The sequence below is a fragment of the Dipodomys merriami genome, unplaced genomic scaffold (genome assembly GCF_024711535.1).
Source record: "Dipodomys merriami isolate MVZ:Mamm:240054 unplaced genomic scaffold, mDipMer1.0.p SCAF_17, whole genome shotgun sequence".
NCBI lineage: Eukaryota > Metazoa > Chordata > Mammalia > Rodentia > Heteromyidae > Dipodomys > Dipodomys merriami.
The window spans coordinates 8,694,841-8,715,634 of NW_027203048.1; the positions used below are offsets into that span (position 1 = coordinate 8,694,841).

Here is a 20,794-nt window from a genome sequence, read left to right on the forward strand (position 1 = left end):
TACTTAAAATTCTTATGTAAAATGATTTTATTCTATATTTGTGAAAAAATATGACTTATTAAATGGTGTTGACACCAACTTCTCTGTACACACCCTCAATTCCAATGTTAACAATTCCTTTAAAAAAGGCAAAAGACACAAAAGTTTAGCATTTACCAAACCAGTCTGTACAAACCTTATCACCAGAGGGGAAAATATAGCTTTTGGTAAATAAGTCAATTTTCTTTTAAAATAAAAAATAACCCACCCACCCTCCCAAACAATCCCCCTTATTGCATTTTTTTTTTTTGAAATAATGAAGTGTCTTTAATTTCCTTTGAAATAATTTGTGCCTTAACAGTGAGGTCCTACATCAAACATACCATCTATGAGAAATTCAGTCTTCCACTGTTGCTTTTTACATAGATATTAAAATATATATTACTTAAAATATATTACTGGAAAGCTATTTTTAAAATTGATCTTTAATAGTTGTATCAAATGTAAAGCATTAAAAAAAATAAAGTAACCAAGACTCTATGAAGCCACTGCTTCAACTTTTAGGAAATGTCTTACCTACTGTTTTCTTCCAATAGGTACGTAGGTACTGAAACATGTAGGAAAGGTCCCTGCCTATCATCATGTTCCAAAAAGTCTCTTTGGACTATTGTATAAATTGAGCTGCAAACTATCCTTGCCCAAATTTTTTTATTTATTACATTGTTATAAAGCAATTGGGAGACTTTCCCCCTGCTACTGATGTGATGTTAAACAGGAAACAACCGTTCCTTGACAGTGAGTTCTAGAAATAAACAGCAGTATAATAACTAGAGAACACTCCTCTGATCGTAACAAATCATTTAACCAAAGAGTTCCTTTAGAATCACTGAAGTGGAAGAAAGCAATAAAAAGCAATGAGGATGGTTAATGATGGGTCATTAATATGTATCGCCTTGTACCTGCACTAGGAAGGCAGTGAGGACTTCCTTTGGATATTTAAGTCTGAGATAAGCTATAAAATATCCACATCTATGGTGCTGTCCCTGCTCCTATATACACTCTCTCCCCATCCCGCCCCCAAGTCTCTATTTTCCAGCTCTTATTCTTAAAAAATGTTATACAGAGCATCACACATGGATTCGGTGTCTTCAGATGGGGGCTAAGGGCCAGAAGTAGGGCAAATAGCTCTAGGCTAGCTGGAGTTTAACAGGATGAGAAATTTTGATTAATCTAAAATCTTTAAGATTCAGAAAGAGTTCTCCTCAACAACTTAGAATAGAACGTTAATAAACTGAGATGATACATTGTAAGCATGCTCTCCCAAAGGTGACCTGAAGGCTATGGGGGAGCTCTGAGGGGCTTTCCATTAGGCAGATTATCTGACTTGTCAATGGAAGTAGTGCCACTTAACTCCCAAAGAATACACTCGGCACTTATTCAGAATGAACTTAAAATAACAAAAAGCTAATATAAAAATTCTTGTGAAAGTTAGTGGAGCACCATACTCTTAACAAGTTTATAGGGCCAAACTAGAGTGCTTTTTTCTGTTCAGTTATAAGACAAATGGTCTTCTATTTGACACCATTGTTTTAAAGCAAATTAAATGAATTGGTATTTAACCTTCCTCTAATTGAAAGAACCTATTTTCTCATCTGGCCAGGTCTGAGGCTGTTTGCCTATTTGGCAATTTCTGTTTAGGGAGTATTCCTAAATGTACATACTTAGTTGGGTGTGATTTAGGAAAATCTGGTGAGTAGCAATGCTTAGGACACTTAGAGAAGAGCTTCTCTAAATGGACTGACATTATCTTCTTGTCCTGGTTACAGTCTATCCATCCTCAGCTTAAAAGAACCAGGAAAGGAACGAAGCAGAAAAACCTATTTCATCAATGCAAAATGCTATCTGATATTTATCGTATATCAGCATAAAGGCCAGCACTCAGAGCTGTCACTAGAGTGGAGAATAGAACAGCTGGACATAGAATCTTACCCAGGGAATAGGAAGTTAGAGAGCAGAAACCTAGTTTCTGTTTCCTATTCCTCCTTTGCTTGAAAACTTATCTCTGGATCTATGTAGCCGTATTTATCTCTTAGCTATGCATGTGGTGGTAGGAGAGAGAAGGAAGGACATCATATTGTCTTGGCTGAAACTATAACACAGGTATTAATCCTATATTTGCCTTGGGCTACACAACAAAAGAACCAGAGAAGAAAAGTGGTAAAGTTGGTTTCCTATGGAATTTGGAGTAGAACTATGGAAAACATTAAAGGCAGGGAATGAAGTGATCAGGGGAAATAGCAGAATGGAGGCTCAACAGGTTATTGCCTCCTTCTTCCTAATCTGGAATGTGACTTAATTAACAGATTTAAACTGTTGCAAAATTGATAAAATATTAAGTACAAATACAATTGTACTAGGTTGCACTAATGTTTTTACTTTATATACTTCAAACCAGGAGACCCGGAATCAATAACCAATTGATACATATCAAGTATCTCCTATATAATACCAAATTCTAGTAAATTATATTTTTTTCAAATGTTCTTTGGACATGACCTAAATAGTATATTTTCTAAATCTGTCAGTCACTTGGAAAGGATTTTAACAACAAAAAAAAGGAAAAATAAAAACATAACCAAAACATTGGAGCTTTTCTTTGAGACATTTCTTTAGTCATTCACCAAAGCTCCCGTATATAAGCCAGTCCTGTTACACAGGCAGCAATAATTCGAAAACAATGAATTCCTTTTCTAAACCAGCAAACCTGTACTATTCATGTGTGGACATACATTAGTATTTTAAGATGAGATGGGATAGTCACTACTCCTTAGATGCCTTCGTGTCAAGAGGCTAAACAGGAGCCAATGTGCCATTAAGGAAATTTTTTACCTGCCACAGCTAACTCTATGACATCTGGTAATGGGTTGGGAAAAAGAGGAAGAGGTTATCTTGTGTCTAGTGTTAAAATAATTTTCCAAAGTTCATTATGTTCAGTTTAAGTTTCTGCAATTCATTCCTTGTTCAAGACACAGTGCATCCATCACTAACATGTGTCTGCTCCTTTTACACTGGTATTTCAAAACAGTTTTGTGGGCTTCCATAAGACAGTGTGGGGGTGCATTATTGCTAAACTGATGATGTGTACAGCCTATGGTACACAGAGGCACTCCTTTCATGAGTCACACACAGTCTCAGGCCAGGAGCGGAGCATTAGCAAACAGCAGGGCCCAGCTTGACAACAGTACTGGTTTCATGGAGGCCAAGAGCCAAATTGGGGCTTCTGGGGTCAAAACACCACCTGTGATGTTAATAACATACTAAAGGATCACATCTAAGGTACGTAAATCCTGAGTAAACCCTGACCAAAATCTCTTAAAGGACAAATAATTCATGAATCAACTGCAGCCAGGCTGTGAAGACATCGTCAGTATGAGTGATCACTTCGTTAGATCACTTCTCCTTTATCTTAGCTCCAGGAAAGGTCAGAAGGGAGGTAATTTCCTTTTACCACATATGGCATTCAACCTTTCTTAGTCACAAAAAAGAACATAAATCAGAATTCAAAGCAGTACATTATTACCTAAACACTTGGAAAACAATGTTAAAATGTGACGTATTTACATGATTTTGTAAGTGCAAACTTGTCACAAATTCATAGTCTTGCTTGACTTAGACTTACTATACAAGGTGCTCTTCCTTTAACATGTAAAAGCTTGGACTCTCTATTCCTGATTACCATTTGTCTCTTAAGACAACTGAACCCTTATTCCTCTGATTCCAAAAGGACACGAGAACATATCTACATATCTTGCCAATTCTTTCCTTCCCTTTCTTTCCCTTCTCTCCTTTAGAGTATACATCTTTCTAGTCTCATTACCGAACAACAAGGCAGGAGACGCAGAGTTTGGAGGGGCCAATGCAGTCATCATGGCAGAAAGCGCCACATCCTTTGCACATGATCATGGCTTTCAACCGGCAGTAACATTTTGAAGGTGTGTCCTCAATGCTGTTCTCTTCAGGAAAGGCCTGAACAGGAATTGTCTGGCCGTGGCTGCTGGGATTCATAGCTTGGCTAGCAGGGATGGTAGTGACAGTCACTGAGAAGGACATTACATCGCCTACATTGCTAGATACCTGGCTACCTGGTACAGCAGAGTTGTGGTCCACGTCTGATGAGGTGGAGACATTGATCATGCCTCTGTAACTTGGCCCTATTTGTGTGGGGCTCCCATATGCCTTTGGGGTTTGCAGTGGTGGAAGGAGTAGAGGCTTATGGGTGGGACTGTCTGCAGGTAGAGAAAGAGCAGTGGAATTGAAAAGTTCAGGGCTGCTATGCATTGTCTTACCTCTTACCACATGAGCCATCTGTTTCTGTGCTGCCTGAATAAAATCCCTAGCTACTGTCTTTTCATCAAATGCTTGGCCTCTAGCGAGCATGTAATTCTCCTTGCTTAAAGTGGTTTGCTCATTCACTTGTGCCTCACCCTTCCCATTCTTGTTAGCTGAGCAATCATTGGTGGATGAGGTCTCCCTACTTTGAGATCCTGAACTTGTGTCATGCTTGCCAGTCTGGGAAGCCTGGGGCGCCTCCTTCACCAAGCTGGACTCTTGCTCATCTCCTGTGCTCTCCTCATCAGTTTCCTCTTCTTTACTGCTGCTACTATCTCCTGTTGGGTTTTTACAATCTGTACAGCCCATTCTCAAGGCTTCCGTGGGGCTACTTAGACAAAACCGGTCTTCAGGGTTTATAGAATGGGTCCTCCTAAAGCTGTCTGAACCCCGACCATAGGTAGAAATATTAAGTAAGTAGTGACCTGCCATTGCAGGTTTTGATGTCCTTCTGCCAGCAAAGCCCAGCATGAATCTCTGGCTTGTGGAAATGTCTTCTAACTGGAAACCTGAGTGAGTAAAGTTGAACTGGGAGGGCTGCACAAATGAAAGAACGTTCTGCCTCCGAACTCTCTGAATGAGAGTCTGAAGAATCTGATCTTGGGTTGCTTTACTTAGTCCCTCTTGGTACTGGTGTGTATCCATGCTAGAGTCCCTCAAGTCTTTAGCTGAAAAGAGCTGCAGAGGCCTTGGGACCTGGGGGAGCTGCTTCCCCTGCATCAATTTCCCTTGCTGGATAGCTGCATGAGGCTGTCGGTCACTGCCTTCGTCTCTGGCGCTCTCTGTCATGCTGGTGCCTGTGAGCGTTCCTATCCCCTCTTTTGTAGTCAATGGAACAGTTTTCATTTCAAGTTTGGTGAGAGGTTTGGGCAGAATTTGCTCCATGGGAACATCTTTGCCCTGGAGCAGCTGAGTAACTAAAGGATTATTAGCAGGGATACTAGAGCTCGGCCTTGAAATGGGCCCATTCATATTTGTGGAAGTTCCCGAGGGTTTAAGGCTAGAAGCTGCTGGCAAAGTGTTCAAGGATGGAGCTGATCCAGTAGACACTGCAGTAACATTGATCTGGGGTACAGGAAGTTTTTCTAAAGTGGCTGTTGTCAATACAGATGTTAATGGGGACAAAGTTGCATCCACTGGAAAAGCAGCAGTTGTCTTTGATGAAGCTGAAGGGTTTGGTGTATTCTGGCCAGAACCTGCTTTGGGTTCACCTGGGACATCTGCTACGAAACAAACAGGTGAGACTCCTGAGATCAATGCAGGCCCTACTGGAGAAGGAGCTCTCTCCTGTCTGCAATTAGTGGGCCCTGGTAGATGGCTATGTGAGGCCACTGTAGCCCTTGTCCTGGTAGGACTTGGTTTCTCACTATTTGATTTCTCTATGTGGGCTGCTGATGGGACACTTGTGCCTGTTCCACTGCTGGCAGGTACTGCAGGCCCTGAGGAGGTTTGCTGTAGTTGTGCTCCCGAGACACTAGGAGGCTGGGCCAGGCCTGAGGGCTTGGTCTCAGGTTGGGGACGAATCTCTGCACCACAGGGTAGAAGCTCTCGCGTACCTCCCCTGCTTCCAGCTCCTGCCAGTTCCAGTGTGGGGCCCTTTCCAGTTGCACTGACTCTTCCTGAGCCCGGACTCCCTCCTCTGGCAGTTGTCCTCTCACCGCCCTCTCCTGGACCTTGTCCACCCCCAGGGCCAGGTCCTGGAATGGTCCCTCCAACTGAGGCGGCTGCAGCAGCTGCGGCAGCGGCTGCAGCTGCTGCCCTCTGTGCTTTGACCAGCTGGGCTTTTGCTTTGATGTCTGCAAGAGTTCTGGCTCCTGTTCTGTTAGGACTAGTGATGGAGATTGGAAAGCGAGCCCTGGGAGAGACCTGCGATGAAGGAAATGGCATGGGGGAGATTCTGGAGACCGGGATCTGAAAGAGGTAGGGAAGGTGGAATCAAAATAGAGCTCAGTTTTCATTCATGAGACTAACAAAATGCCCTTAACTCTTATATTTTTTCATTATGGCTGAGCACAAATTGTTTAGTTCTATTATGCTCATATAGAATCATGAACTTAAATGTTTACCAGTAATTCTCATCCCTGGTTGGCATTTTACTTATTTGGGCAGCCTTTAAAAACAACAACACACACACACACAAGGTTCTACACCAAACACACACACACATGCACTCACGCACTCACGCACTCACGCACACACACACACACACACACACACAGTCCTACACCAAAATTTACAAACCACGACACTGAGAAAAAAATGTAATTTTAAAAAGCTACTTGCAATAACCTCATACTTCACTGATTTTTTGTTTTGTTTTGTTTTTGTTTTTGGGGTCCGGTTGTAGGGCCTAAACTCTGGGTCTGGACGCTGTCCCTCAGCTCTTCAGCTCAAGGCTAGCGCTCTACCACTTGAGCCACAGTGCCACTTCCGGCTTTTTTCTTTTTGTTTATGTAGTGCTGAGCAATCGAATCCAGGGCCTCATGCATGCAAGGAAAGCACTCTACCACTGAGCCACCATCCCAGCCCTCACTGATTTGAACTAGTTGGCTTAATTTAAAAGAGCAAAAAATTTGAGATGTTCTGGAGCATTTCTTAAAAGAAAAATCAAGCCACTAAGGTCTAAGAAACGCATGCCATCTCTGGAAATCCTTAAATTCACAATATTGCCACTAAAAAATTACCATTATTTTAATTCTCAAAAGAGCAGCAGTCCTGAAAAACTAATTCTCTCTGACTCAAGTTAGTCCTGGGTTTAAAAACATTTGTCAAAAAGACCAGGTGTTTTACTCAATCTCCTTTAAAGCTGAATTTATTTATACCCAATTCTATTACACCCACAGTAAGAAAGCAATGGTACCTTGCCACTATTATCTAGAAGAGATTACAGGGAAAAGATGATAAAACTAGAAAATTATACATAGGATAGTTGCTTAGGAAAATTTTATATAGGAACAAATGTTACACGAGAAAACCTTTTTTGTTTTGGCCAGTCCTGGGGCTTGAACTCAGGCACTCTACCACTAAGCCACATTCCCAGCTTGAGAATATTTTTTGGAGGGCATGGAGCAGGACAGTACTGGGGTTTGAACACAGGGTCCTGTGCCTCTATCTCTAAAAATAACCAGCAAAAAGTTGGCTGGGAATGTGGCTTAGTGATAGATTGCTTGCCTAGCATGCATGAAGCCCTAGGTTTTATTCCTCAGTACCATATAAACAGAAAAAGCCGGAAATGGTGCTGAGGCTCAAGTGGTAGAGTGCTAGCTTTGAGCAAAAGCAGCTCAGGGACAGAAAAAGCCGGAAGTGGCACTGAGGCTCAAGTGGTAGAGTGCTGGCTTTGAGCAAAAGAAGCCCAGGCACTGGCAAAAAAAAAAAAAAAAAAAAAGATGGGCTAGAGGTATGGCTTAAGTGGCAGAGTGCCAGCTAAGCAAAGCAAGTCAACCAAGCACAAGGTCCCGATTTTCAACAGCAGTTCTAGGAAAGGAAAACAAACAAACAAACAAAAACCTTGCTTATTAGAAACTTTAGAGGGGCTGAGAAGGTGGCTCAGTGGTAGAGCGCTTGCCTTGCATGCCTGAGGCCCTGGGTTCGATTCCTCAGCACCACATAAGCAAAAAGAAGAAGTGGTGCTGTGGCTCAAGTGGTAGAGCGCTAGCCTTGAGCTGAAGCGCTGAGGGACAGCGCCCAGGCCTAGAGTTCAGGTCCCACGACTGGACAAAAAAAAAAAGAAACTTTAGAATTAAAATTAGAATTAAGGCATATCAAATACACAATTTTTTTCACTTTAAGAAATACCACAAATTACTTGAAATTTAGTAGGTAAGCGTACAAACTTAGTTCTCAAGTCATCTCTTCCCTTCAACTCTCCCCACTCTTTTACCTTGAGAGGTGGTACTTTTCGCACCTGGACCCTGTCCCCTCTATTGAGAAAGGGCTGTGGCGAGACATGAAATGGCTGCTGGTGCTGGCAATTTTCAGTGACACGTGGCCTTTTTTCCCAGCTTCCAGGGGCCTCTTCTTGAGTGAGAGAAGATTTCCTCTTGAGGCTTTCTGGGCTCTGATCACTAAGTATTGCTGGAGGTTCTTTAATACAGGTCTCCTGTAGATCTGTATCTGCTAGGGGCTTCATTATTGGTTTTTCTACCCCAGGACTCTTGGGCTTGCTTGGGGATGTAACTAAAGCTTCTTGGCTTTTACTTCTGTCAGAATTAGAAGCTGTGATGAGATGATTCTCTTTTTCAGACTCCTGTTCAGCAGAGGTGACTGGCTTCTGCTCCAAGAGATCTTCTTCCTTTGGGTATTTGATAGGAGGAGTGCTGCTAAGCTTATTTGTGTTGCTGGCGGAGGCATGCATGGGGTCTGTGGATTTGAAGGTTGGTTGCCCCTCATCTTGGCTCTCATGCTCTTCTTTACTGATTGGTGATGGCATCTGCACTGCTTCTTCTTTACATTCTGACTGAGAAACTACTGGGGTTATTTGGACGGGAGAGGCCTCCAAAGGAAATATGGACTTTGGTTGCTCAGTAGGGCTTTTCTTTATTTGGGGATCACTGTGGGAAGCCGTCAGTTTCTCTGAATCTTCACGGCTTAAGCCAGAACTAAAAAGCAGGAAAAAAAAATTCTAGTTGAGCAATGGCCCATAGGAAAATGATGACAATAACCAGGAAAACCTTAGACAGTTACCAATCCTAGCGCTGACACTAACTGTCCATGTGATACCAAGTAAGTGCTAATTTTTAGCACCTCAGGTTCTTTATTGAGGATAATGATTACAACACAATGTTGCTAAAATAAGTACTTACTATTTTGTGTTAAGTACTTATTTGTTACAGGATAAAAGCTTAATAATAGTAGTTATTATTGTTCTACTAATTAAGGAGCCTTACTGTCTACAGGAATGGATTGTAGACTACCTTAAGGAAGTAAGTCAAGACCCATCCACTGTGGGACTTGCATTGGAACCGTGAATACATTGGCTCTGCACTACTTGTAGAAAGGTGGGTACAAGAAATCAAAAGGAGCCCTGAGAAGATATTAAGAAATTGTCTGTCAATGTTCTATAAAGACTGAGAATTTATAGGTGCTAGTGGCTAAAGACTTGGAATTGTGGGCACTGATGGTTCACGCCTGTAATCCTAGCTACTCAGGAGGTTGAGATCTGAGGATTACAGTTCAAAGCCAGTCCAGGTAGGGAAGTCCATGAGACTCTTATCTCTGAATGACCACCAGAAAATTGGAAGTGGAGCTGTGGTTCCAAGTGGCAGAGTGCTAACCTTAAGCAAAAAAACTCTGGGACAGCTCCCAGGTCCTGGTTTCAAGCCCCACAACTGACCAAAAAGAAAGGCTGAGAATTACAAATAAGGTTTTGGGAAAGTCTGTTTAAGTCTTATTTGATCTTGCTCGAGAATGGGATTGTGTGCTGCTGATCTACTGTGTGCTGTGTCTTAAATGTCTCTATTAAAATTTCATTTGATTTTATTGATTTAGACTATAGCTCTTTAAAAATAGGGTTTATTATGTGTTGGTTCTCTGATGTCCCTCTCCTAATATCTTTTGAAGAGGAGAGCTGTTTAATTACAGGATATACCTGATTTCTAGGACTCCAGTGGTTCTGGATAAGTTACATTGTACTATAAAAATGCATAGAACTTCAGTGTTCTTATATCTCATAAGGTTACTGAAGGAAAAGCTGGTCTTTTCCAAGGAAAAGACTCTAATTAAAGATTTAAAAACAAAAGCCAACTCATTAAAAAAATATCTATTATAAAAAAATAGTGAATAATTTTGAAATACATTTGAAAGAGGATGAGTATGGTCAAAATAGATTGTCTACAACTATGAAAACAGAACAAGGATATTTGCTGAAATTGTCCTGAGAAGGGAAAGAAGAGTGAAAAAGGGGAAGAAATTGACTGGACCATATTGGTGTCTTTTTTTTTGTTCAGTCATTAGGCACTCAGGGTCTAGGTGTTGTCCTGAGCTCTTTTGCTCAAGGCTAGCACTCTACCACTTTCATCCACAGCTCCTAGTTTTTGAGTGGTTAACTGAAGAGTCTCAATGGGACTTTTCTGCCTGGGCTGGCTTTGAACCATGCCACGATCCTCAGATCTCAGCTTCCTGAGTAGCTAGGATTAAAGGTTTGAGCTACCTATAACCCAGCTCTGGAAGATACTGTTAAGATATATGGAAATGCAACAATGATATCCCCCACTATAATAAATGTAAGCTAATAAAATGCTAATAAAACATCTACTTCATACAGTGTTGGTATATTAAGGATTAAGAGTAAACCAATTATATGCATTTATGATGATTTTATAAAAAGACAAAATCAGGCCAGGCACCAGTGGTTCATGCTTGTAATCCTAGCTATTCAGGAGGCTATGATCTGAGGACTAAGGTTTGATGATAGTCTGGGCAGGAAAGTCCATGAGACTTACCTCCAATTAACTACCAAAAAGCCAGAAGTGGAGCTGTGGCTCAAGTGGTAAAGCAAGAGCCTTGAACAAAAAAATCTCAGGGACAGTTCCCAGACCCTATGTTCAAGCATCAGTACCAGCACCTTACAAATAAAAACTGATCAACTGAAAAAGCAAATTAGGCATTATTAATTTCTACTGAGTAATTAAGAGTTAAAAACAACACATGACATATGTGTAGGAATCAATATCTCATTTACAGAACCTATCTTCATTTACCTCTGACCGTAGTAGCTTTCAAAGAATTGTTCCTTCCATGGCTCCACTTTTTTCTCCTTCTCAATCTCTTGTCGAATTCTCACCTGCATCTCTGGGGTAAACTCACCTGTAATGTAGTTTTGTTTTGTTTTTTTTAAAGATACTGAATAGAAAGAACACTATTTGCAACTTTTACCTATTAATAAATCATGAAAGACCCATAGAGAAAAACCAACAAAATGTGAAAGTTACTGAAGCTTCTGGAAAAGCACAAAGTGAAATAAAAGGACTTGTCTGTATACTGCTTCATGTGGTTCTTGTACTCAGCTAAGGCCTACAGTGCCTCATCCTAGGTCACTCAGAAGCACTGCCCTCCTGTTAAATGCATTACATGTTTCTCTTATTTCTAACTTCCTTTCTAATGGAAAAAAAAGTGATATGTTTTACACACACACACACACACACACACACACACACACACACACACACACACACACACACACACACACACACACACACACACACACACACACACACACACACACACACACACACACACACACACACACACACACACACACACACACACCGTTGTAGGGCTTGAACTCATGGCCTGGGCGCTGTCCCTGAGCCTCTTTGTACTCAAGACTAGTGCTCTACCACTTGAGCCACAGCATCACTTCCAGTTTTTGAGTGGTTACTTGGTGGTAAGAGTCGTACAGGGACTTTTCTGCCCTGGCTGGCTTGGAACTGTGGGCCTCAGATCTCAGCCTCCTGAGTGGCTAGGATTACAGGCATGAGCCACTGGTGCCTGGCTGGATCTTAATTATTTTAAAGTTAGGTTACTCCAAGGAAAAGTGTAATATTTTAGGTCTCTTTAGTATTTTTGCTTTTGTTTTTGTCAGTCTTGGGGCTCCAACTCTGGGCCTCGGTGCTGTCCCTGAGCTATTCAGCTCAAGGCAAGCAGTCTACCATTTGAACCACATTAGAGTCTCATGGACTTTCCTGCCAGAGCTGGCTTTGAACTGTGATCCTCAGATCTGAGCCTCCTAAGTAACTAAGATTACAGGTGTGAGCCACTGGTACCTGGCTCAGCAGTGTGCCCAACTGGAAGAATATCTTTACGTTAAAGGACAGTGCTGTGTGTGCTGTGCAGGCCAGAGCTTTTCATTATGCAGTTAAAACGAAAAGCCTATCTGGGCAATGGTGGCTCATGCCTGTAATCCTAGCTACTCAGGAGGCTGAGATCTGAGGACTGCAGTTCAAAGCCAACAAGGATAGGCAAATCAGAGAGACTCTTATCTCCAACTAACCAGCAAAATATCTAAAATGAAGGCATGGATAAGAGTGCCAACCTTTAGTAAAAAAAAAAAAAGGCTAAGGCCTGAGTTCGAGCCTCAACCACCACAACTAAGGGAGGAAGATAAAGCCATGAATTTCGCTGATGGGGGGGGGGAGGGAGGGAAACAGAGAGAGAGAAAGAAAGAAAGAGAGGGAGGGAGGGAGGGAGAATAAGTGGAAAAAGAAAGGGAAGGGAGGAAGATTGCTGGACTCTGTCTGGATACACAGACTCCAAAGGAAAGTCTGGCAGTGTGTTTCACATAGGATAGCTAATTCTATTTTTTGGACACTTCCAGTCTTTACCTTTCAATATTTCTTTTCTTTTTTCTTTTTTTCCCTGAATTCTTTATTGTGATTAAGTGATTACATAATTTCCCAAATTTCATAGTATTATGGGGTAGTGATACTTAAAGACACAAACACATTCTAACTTTCATGGGGCAAATTGTCTATCATGGTCTATAGCATTTATGAGTTCTATGAGCTTTGCAATAGTTATTTCTTCCACATTGGCTGATATGTACATTTCCTTTGTTTTGCATAGCATCAGCTATTCCCTCTTTCCCACTTGTTCCCTCCCTCCCATCACTGCCATTGAGTTGCTTAGTTCATTTTGATCAACGTCCAGTGCAGGACGGGTCCCACTGTTGTATGTTTTTCCCTGATTCCCTCTAGTTCTATGTCGCCCTCCTGGTTTCCCTCCAGTGTACACATATATACCATATACTTTTCAACATTTCTTAAACACCTTGTGAGGTAGAGAACTGCCAATGTACATACTCTCACTTGACTCCTAGTGCACATAGAGCATGTATACTGGTAGACAACTTACCTTCTGAGAGTCTTTCCTTCCACCCTTGAGCTGCTGAAGTGAAGAACTCATTGTTAAGGGCTGAACCATTCAACTTCATCAAACCATCTGGACCAACCTAAGAATATATCAGGGAAAGCTTATAAAGAAAGGGAAAGTTGGAACTGGTGGTATGGCTCAAATGGTAGAGTACCAGCCATGAGAAACAAAAATTAGTGTATGACTTTGAGTTCAAGCCCAAGTATTGCCACACATACACACACACGCAAAAGTGAAAGCTACCATAGTATTTAGTTTTCCTTTCATTTTAGTAGAGAATATATGCATATTTCATTCTTTTTATTTTTGCCAGTCAGTCCTAAGGTTTGAAATCAGGGCCTGGGCACTGTCCCTGAGCTTCTTTTACTCAAGGAGAGCACTCTACCATTTGAGCCACAGTGCCACTTCCTACTTTTTCTGTTTATGTGGTACTGAGGAATCAAACCCAGGGCTTCATGCATGCTAGGTAAGCACTCTACCACTAAGCTACATTCCCAGCCCTTATTATAAATACCTCTATTTGTTACTGGAATATCATTTTGATCTAAAAAAATATCTTTCTTTTTTGCCCCTCTTCCCTTTGTACTCTCCTCTTCCCTCCATTCTTTAATAATTAAAACACTCTACTCAGCAGGGCATACTGGTGGATCATGTCTGTAATCCTAGCTACTCAAAAGGCTAAGATCTAAAGACTACAGTTCAAAGCCAGACTGTGAAGGAAAGTCTATTAAACTCTTCTTTTCAATTAACCACCAAAAAGCAGGAAATAGAAGTATGGATTAAGTGGTAGAAAGCAAGCCTTGAATGAAAGAGCTCTTGGACAGTGCCCATGCTCTGAGTGAGCCTCAGGATCAATGGACCAACAGACAGACAGAGACAGAGACAGAGACAGATACACACACAGAGAAATAAAAAAAAAAAAATACTTTGCTCACAGGTGAGCACAGTGGTGGCACTTCTATAATTCCACCTAGCTGGGAGGCAAAGATCATCAATAGGATTTTGGATTAAAGGTAACCCAGGCAAAAAGTTCAAGAAATACCATCTCAACCAGTAAAAGCTAGATGTGGTTGTACATACCTGTGGTCCCAGCTATGTGAGAGGCACAGGTAAAAAGGCTGAAATCTAAGGCTAGACCTGGACAAAAATGTAGACCCTCTATGGCAAAAAACTGAAACACACAATACACACACACATACACACACAGAGCTGAGGGTGTGACAAAGCATCTGCTTATAACAGTAAAGCCCTGAGTTCAATAAAACAAAATCAAAGAAAGCCAATTTGTTCTTGGGCCACACATAAATACAGGTATAATAATTTGTTCTGAGAACAAATTTCTTATAAAAATTTCTTATAAAAAAAAATTTCTTATAAAAATCATACCAGGGGTTGGGAAGGTGGCTCAGTGGTAGAGCGCTTGCCTTGCATGCATGAGGCCCTGGGTTCAATTCCTCAGCACCACATAAGCAGAAAAAAAAAGCTGGAAGTAGTGCTGTGGTAGAGTGCTGGCCTTGAGCTTAAGAGTTGAGGGACAGTGCCCAGGCCCAGAGTTCAGGCCCTAGACTGGATCCCCCCCCCCAAAAAAAAAATCATACCAAGTTATACGCACTACGCTATAGGTCATTTTTCTTAGACTACATTACAAAAGTCTCTCCAAGTTAAATAATTTGAGCTTCATTAGAATGGCTGCATATTTTATTCTATGTACATTTAATTAATGTACCAGTTCCCTAATGATAGGTATAGCTTTGTTTCCAATGTTCCCCTATAACCAACAAAGCTGCAACAAGCAACCTGGTAGAGATAAATATGCTAGTGCTTTTATTTCTAAGGGGTAATTTCTACAATAGAATATCAGCATGTGTGTAATTAGATAATGTCGGACTACTTTCTAAAAGTTTAAACAATCAACATTTCTATAAGCAATATGTAAGCATACCCTTTTTCCTACTAATGTGTGGTAACAAGGTACTTAAACTTTTGCTAATCTAATGGATATGAAACAGTTTTTTCCCTATAACTGTTTGTGTACACTGTTATGTATGTTTATTAAATGTATAGACAAGAGTCTTGTGAAATGTTAATATGTTAATTCCTACACTTCCCCCTTCCCTGTACTCAGGCTTCAAACTCAGGGCCTCAAACTCTCACATGGCTTTTAGATTCTCAGTTGGCGCTCTATTATTTGAACCACATCTCTACATTTGGCTTTTTTGCTAGTTAATGGGAAATAAGTCTGCCCAGGCTGGCTCTCAATTACATCCTCAGATATTAGCCTCCATGAGCCACTATCATCTGAATCAGTTCTTGTAATCTTCCTACTTTTCTACTGGACTACTTATTTTTATAATCAATTTGTAAGACTCTCGTTTATTATAAATAGCAATAATTACAGTTACACATACTGTAACAGTATACATATGCATACATAAACTGTATACATAGTTATAGTACTTTCTCTAACCTGTCTACTAAGTTCAATTGTGATGACTTACTATAAAAAGTTAAATTTTTTTTCTTGTGGGCTGGGAATGTAACTCAGTTGCAGAATCAAGCAATTCGTACAAATTGACACTACTGCAAAACTATTTTTTTTTCTGAAGTTCTGTATATGAGAGAATTCCTGTCTTGATTAAAAACTGTAACACCCACATCTGTAATTATAGCTACTTAGAAGGCTGAGATCTGAGGATTAAGGTTCAATTCAAAGCCTGCCTGGGGGAAAAAAAAAAAATCCATGAGACTTATACTTCCAATTAGCCAATAAAAAGCCAGAAGTAGAGGTATGGCTGTAGTAGCAGAATGTCAGCCTTCAGCAAAAAAGCATAAAACCTTATTTAATGACATAAAACATAAGACCTGAAGAACATGGATGAAAAAAACTCCGCTCAGAATCACTATGTAGGGCTGGGAAGGTGACTCAGTGGTAGAGCGCTTGCCTCGCATGCATGAGGGCCTGGGTTGAATTCCTTAGCACCTCATAAACAAAAAAAGCCAGAAGTGGCGCTGTGGCTCAAGAGGTAGAGCACTAGCCTTGAGCTGAAGAGCTGAGGGACAGTGCCCAGGCCCAGAGTTTAAGCCCCATAACCGACCAAAAAGAAAAAAAAAAAAAAAGAAAACGAAAAGAATCACTATGTAAATTTTTTGTTAACTAAAGTTCACATAGGGAAAAAAATAAGAAAAACTGAAAAAGGGGGATTGCATTTCCAATGACTAAACATACTACCCAAAGCTACTGAATCAAAGCTATGATTTACAGGCATTAGAGTGAGCAAAGAAATGAGTTGAAGAGGACAGTGAATCTCTAGGTACATACCACATATATGTGAACATAATATATAAAGAAGATGGTATTTCAAACAGAGAAAAAAAATACCCAAATACAGAGCTGTCATGGTGGATGACGTACATAAATACAGGGCTACCATGGGGGTGGATAACTAAAATCCCAGCTACTTTGGAGGCAGAAGTTGGGAGGATCACAGTTGAGGCCAGCTCAGACAAAGTCAAACTGTGAGAGAATCTATGTCAACAAACAAGCCAACTGTGGTTCACGACTGTAATCCTAGCCATATGTAGGAGGATCATGGTTCAAAACCAACCCTATCTCAAAAATAAGCAAAAAAGGGCTAGAGGTATGGCTCAACAGAGTGTGGTAGAACCCTTGCCTAACAAGCAAAAACACAAATCCCTCAGCTTAAACTCTAGTATCATGAAACTAAGACCCAAACCAACCAACAATAAAAGCAGAAGTAGCAAAAAAAAAAAAAAAACAAAGGCTGGGCACCCAGTGGCTCACGCCTGTAATCCTAGCTACTCAGGAGGCTGAGATCTGAGGATCGAGGTTCAAAGCCAGCCTGGGCTAGGAAAGTCCATGAGACTCTTCAATTAACCACCAGAAAACCAGAAGTGGCACTGTGGCTCAAGATGCAGAGTGCTCGCCTTGAGCTGAAGAGCTCAGGGAGAGTGCCCAGGTTCAGAGTTCAAGCCCCACTACTGATAAAAACAAAAAAAAAACAGAATCAACTCCAAATGAATCGAAGACCTAGAAGTAAAAGCAGACAACCTGAAAACATTACAGGAAGGAATAGGAGAAACTCCAGGGCTCCTTGGCACAGGGCAAAATTTTCTTAATAAAGACCCAGAAACACAAAAAAATCAAAGAAAGGTTGGACAAATGGGATTGTATTAAACTGCAGGGCTTCTGCATGGCAAAGGTCATAGCTAGCAAGATCAATAGAAAGCCCACAGATTGGGAGAAGATCTTCACTAGCCATATAACATACAAGGGCCTCATAGCTAAAATATACTTAGCACAAAAAGAATTAAATCCTCAAAAGAAACAACTGTCCAATTAATAAGTAGGCTAAAGAGAGACTTCTCTGAAGAGAAAATAAGAATGGCCAATAGACACATGAAGAAATGCTCAACTTCTCTGGCCATAAAAGAAATGCAAATCAAAACAACACTGAGCTGGGTGCTGTTGGCTCACACTTGTAACACACACACACACACACACACACACACACACACTCTCTCTCTCTCTCTCTCTCTCTCTCTCTCTCTCTGAAATTCTATGCTTCCATCAGAAAAAAATGACACTGCTCTATTTGTTAGGAAATTGAAAGACTTGGAAAAAAATCGTATTAAATGAAGTAAGCCAGACCCAAAGAAATATAGGTCCCATGGTTTCCTTTATTTGCAATAATTAGTATATGTCTAGGATAATCTTATCAGATAAACAGAAAAGCTCAAAAGCTATGTACATATGACCATATAAGATGATGCTAAGGGAAATGAACCCCAAGATATGGGCACAAGAGATTTTTCTTTTTCTTTGTTGTTGTTGTTTCTAAATGTACTATGTGATTTTTTTTTTTGTTTCTTTTGTATGTTCTTCCCCCTATGATATATCCCTACTGTTACTGTATTTGATTTTGGTACCTTGTATCTTGTATATATATTTATCTAATTTGGGGAGAGGAAGGGGAGTAACAAAATGCTGAAACAAGGACACAGGATGACCCACTGCAACAATGATACTCACAACACACTATATATTGGAAATGAACCTTATAACTTTGGGGGGGAGGGAGGAGTGGGGGAGGAGGGAAGGGATAATGGGAGAAAAACAAAGGAGAGGGTTATAATACCCAACAAGAAATGTGCTCATTACCTTACTGATGTAACTGTAACCTCTTTGTACAGCATCTTTACAAGAAAATAAAAATTTAAAAAATAGTATTGGAAGTGAAAAAACAAGAACAAAAAACCAGTGGCTCACACCTATAATCCGAGCTACTCAGGAGGCTGAGATCTGAGAATTGAGGTTCAAAGCCAGTCCGGGCCAGGAAAGTCCATGAGACTATTATCTCCAATAGACTACAAGAAAGCCAGAAGTGGTACTGTGGCTCAAGTGGCAGAGCGCTTGCCTTGAGCTGAAGAGCTGAGGGACAGCAGAGCGCCCAGGCCCAGAGTTCAAGTCCCACTACCGACAAAAACAAACAAACCCTAACCCTAAACCCAACCAAGCAAAAAACAATAACAAAACAAACACAAAGAGGCAGTGCTGGAACAACTGCCTATCAAAGTAAATCAGGCAAATTCAGGCAATATGCAAAGACAAACCAAAAAACCTTAAGACTTAGTGGCACCCCATAATCCAAAACCATCACTTAAGAAGCTGAGTCAGGGCTGGGAAGGTGGCTCAGTGGTAGAGCACTTGCCTTGCATGCATGAGGCCCTGGGTTCGATTCCTCAGCACCACATAAGCAAAAAGAAAAAAGCCAGAAGTGGCGCTGTGGCTCAAGTGGTAGAGCGCTAGCCTTGAGCTGAAGAATAGCGCCCAGGCCCAGAGTTCAGGCCCCATGACTGGACCCCGCCCCCCTCAAAAAAAAAAAAGAAGCTGAGTTAGGAGAATCAAGAGTTCAAAAACTGCCTAAGCTACATAATGAAACCTTTAATCTCAAAAAATAAAAACTGAGTTGGATTAAAAAATATAAACATGGGGTTGGGAATGTGGCTTAGTGGTAGAGTGCTTACCTAGCACGCATGAAGCCCTGGGTTCTATTCCTAAGTAGCACATAAACTTATAAAGCCAGAAGTGTGCTGTGGCTCAAGTGGTAGAGTACTATCCTTGGTCAGGCCCTGAGTTCAAGTCCCAGGACTGGCCAAAAAAAAAAAAAAAAAAAGGAGGGGACAAACTAAAATAACCAGTATAAAAAGGGAAGGTACAGCTAAAACCTAAAGCTCTTGAGTTCAAATCCCAGTACTACCAACAAACAAAACTACTGAGTTCCAAAGCTGATGAGTGGAATAAAGTCCAGAACACAAGAGTTAAAAGTTGCTTATGCTTGCTATCACGTACCTGTCGATCTACCTCTGGAAGCAGTAAAAGGAGTCGCTGTTGACAATCTCCAGGAAGAACCGAAAAAGTGTGTTTGTTGATCAGCGCTCGAAGATTTGTATTAACCAGAATAGAGTCTGGTGTTTCAACATCAATGTCAGCACATTTAGTTCTTTTCATTTGCCCTACAAAATATAGAAAAGAGTCACTTGAACCTCCCCCTCATGATTAGGTTTTTTATCTAAACATCTTGCTGTACAGTACAAACAAAACAGTTGAACCTCACAATTTGGAGGTTAACATATAGGAAGTTTCTTCAAAGGCCAACAAAGCAAATCTTTTCATTTACAAAGGATAAAAGAATATAATTAATTGTACAGTTTATTTTCACTTCAAAGAGAGAACCAGGTCTGTTAAAGTAGATTTTTTCAACATACCTAGAAGATAATTATACTCTCCTCTGTTCCCCCTCAAATATAAAATAACCCTAGGAAGATTAATGAGACTATGTAGGATGTTTTAAATTAATACAGAGAACACAAAGAAAAAAAAAAAAAAGAAAACATAGCTGGGCCGAATACAGTGGCTAATGCCCAGCTACTTGGAGGCAGAGATGAGGATTACAGTTGAAGACAGCATGGACAAAAAGTTAACAAGACTTCACCTCAACCAATAAGTGAGGCACAGTGGTACATGTCTGTGATCACAGCTATGTAGCTATGTAGGAAGCATGAGGACAGTGGTCAGGCTAGCCCCAGGTAAAAACACCAGACACTACTGGAAAAAATAATGCAAGTTATAAGAGCTGAGGTCATGGCTCAAGTGGTAGAACACCTACCTAGCAAGTGAGACACTGTGAATTCAAACTCCAAAACTGTGTCAAAATAAGAAAGAAAAATAAAAAAAACCAAGAAAGGAAGGAAGGAAAGAAAAAAAATACAAACTAGGGATGTACTCATTGTTAGACAGCTTACCTATATGAGTGAGGCCCTGGGTTCATTCCCTAGTGCTGCTAAAAATAAAGAAAAATATAAACATAAAAATTACATTGACATCCTTGGCAAGCTACTGGTGGCTCATGCCTGTAATCCTAGCTACTTAGGAGGCTGAGATCCAAGGATCAGTTTGAAGCCAGTCCTGGCAGCAAAGTCCATGAGACTAATCTCCAAAATAAGTGGAGCTGTGTTCAAGTGGTAGAATGATAGCCTG

General features: G+C 40.7%; 1 protein-coding gene across 1 annotated transcript in view; it reads right to left on the bottom strand.

Annotated features, from left to right (window-relative positions):
- Positions 1 to 277: 277 nt before the first annotated feature.
- The window catches only part of Asxl2 (ASXL transcriptional regulator 2), a 91,997-nt gene continuing 71,480 nt past the window's right edge, over positions 278 to 20,794 (bottom strand). Inside the window, exons 9-13 of the mRNA XM_070025163.1 lie at positions 19,607 to 19,770; positions 13,219 to 13,315; positions 11,067 to 11,172; positions 8,249 to 8,966; positions 278 to 6,279 (exon numbers count right to left, since the gene is read on the bottom strand). Of these exons, the coding sequence (XP_069881264.1) occupies positions 3,853 to 6,279; positions 8,249 to 8,966; positions 11,067 to 11,172; positions 13,219 to 13,315; positions 19,607 to 19,770 (3,512 nt within the window). The 3' untranslated portion in view covers positions 278 to 3,852. The remainder of the gene's footprint in view (positions 6,280 to 8,248; positions 8,967 to 11,066; positions 11,173 to 13,218; positions 13,316 to 19,606; positions 19,771 to 20,794) is intronic.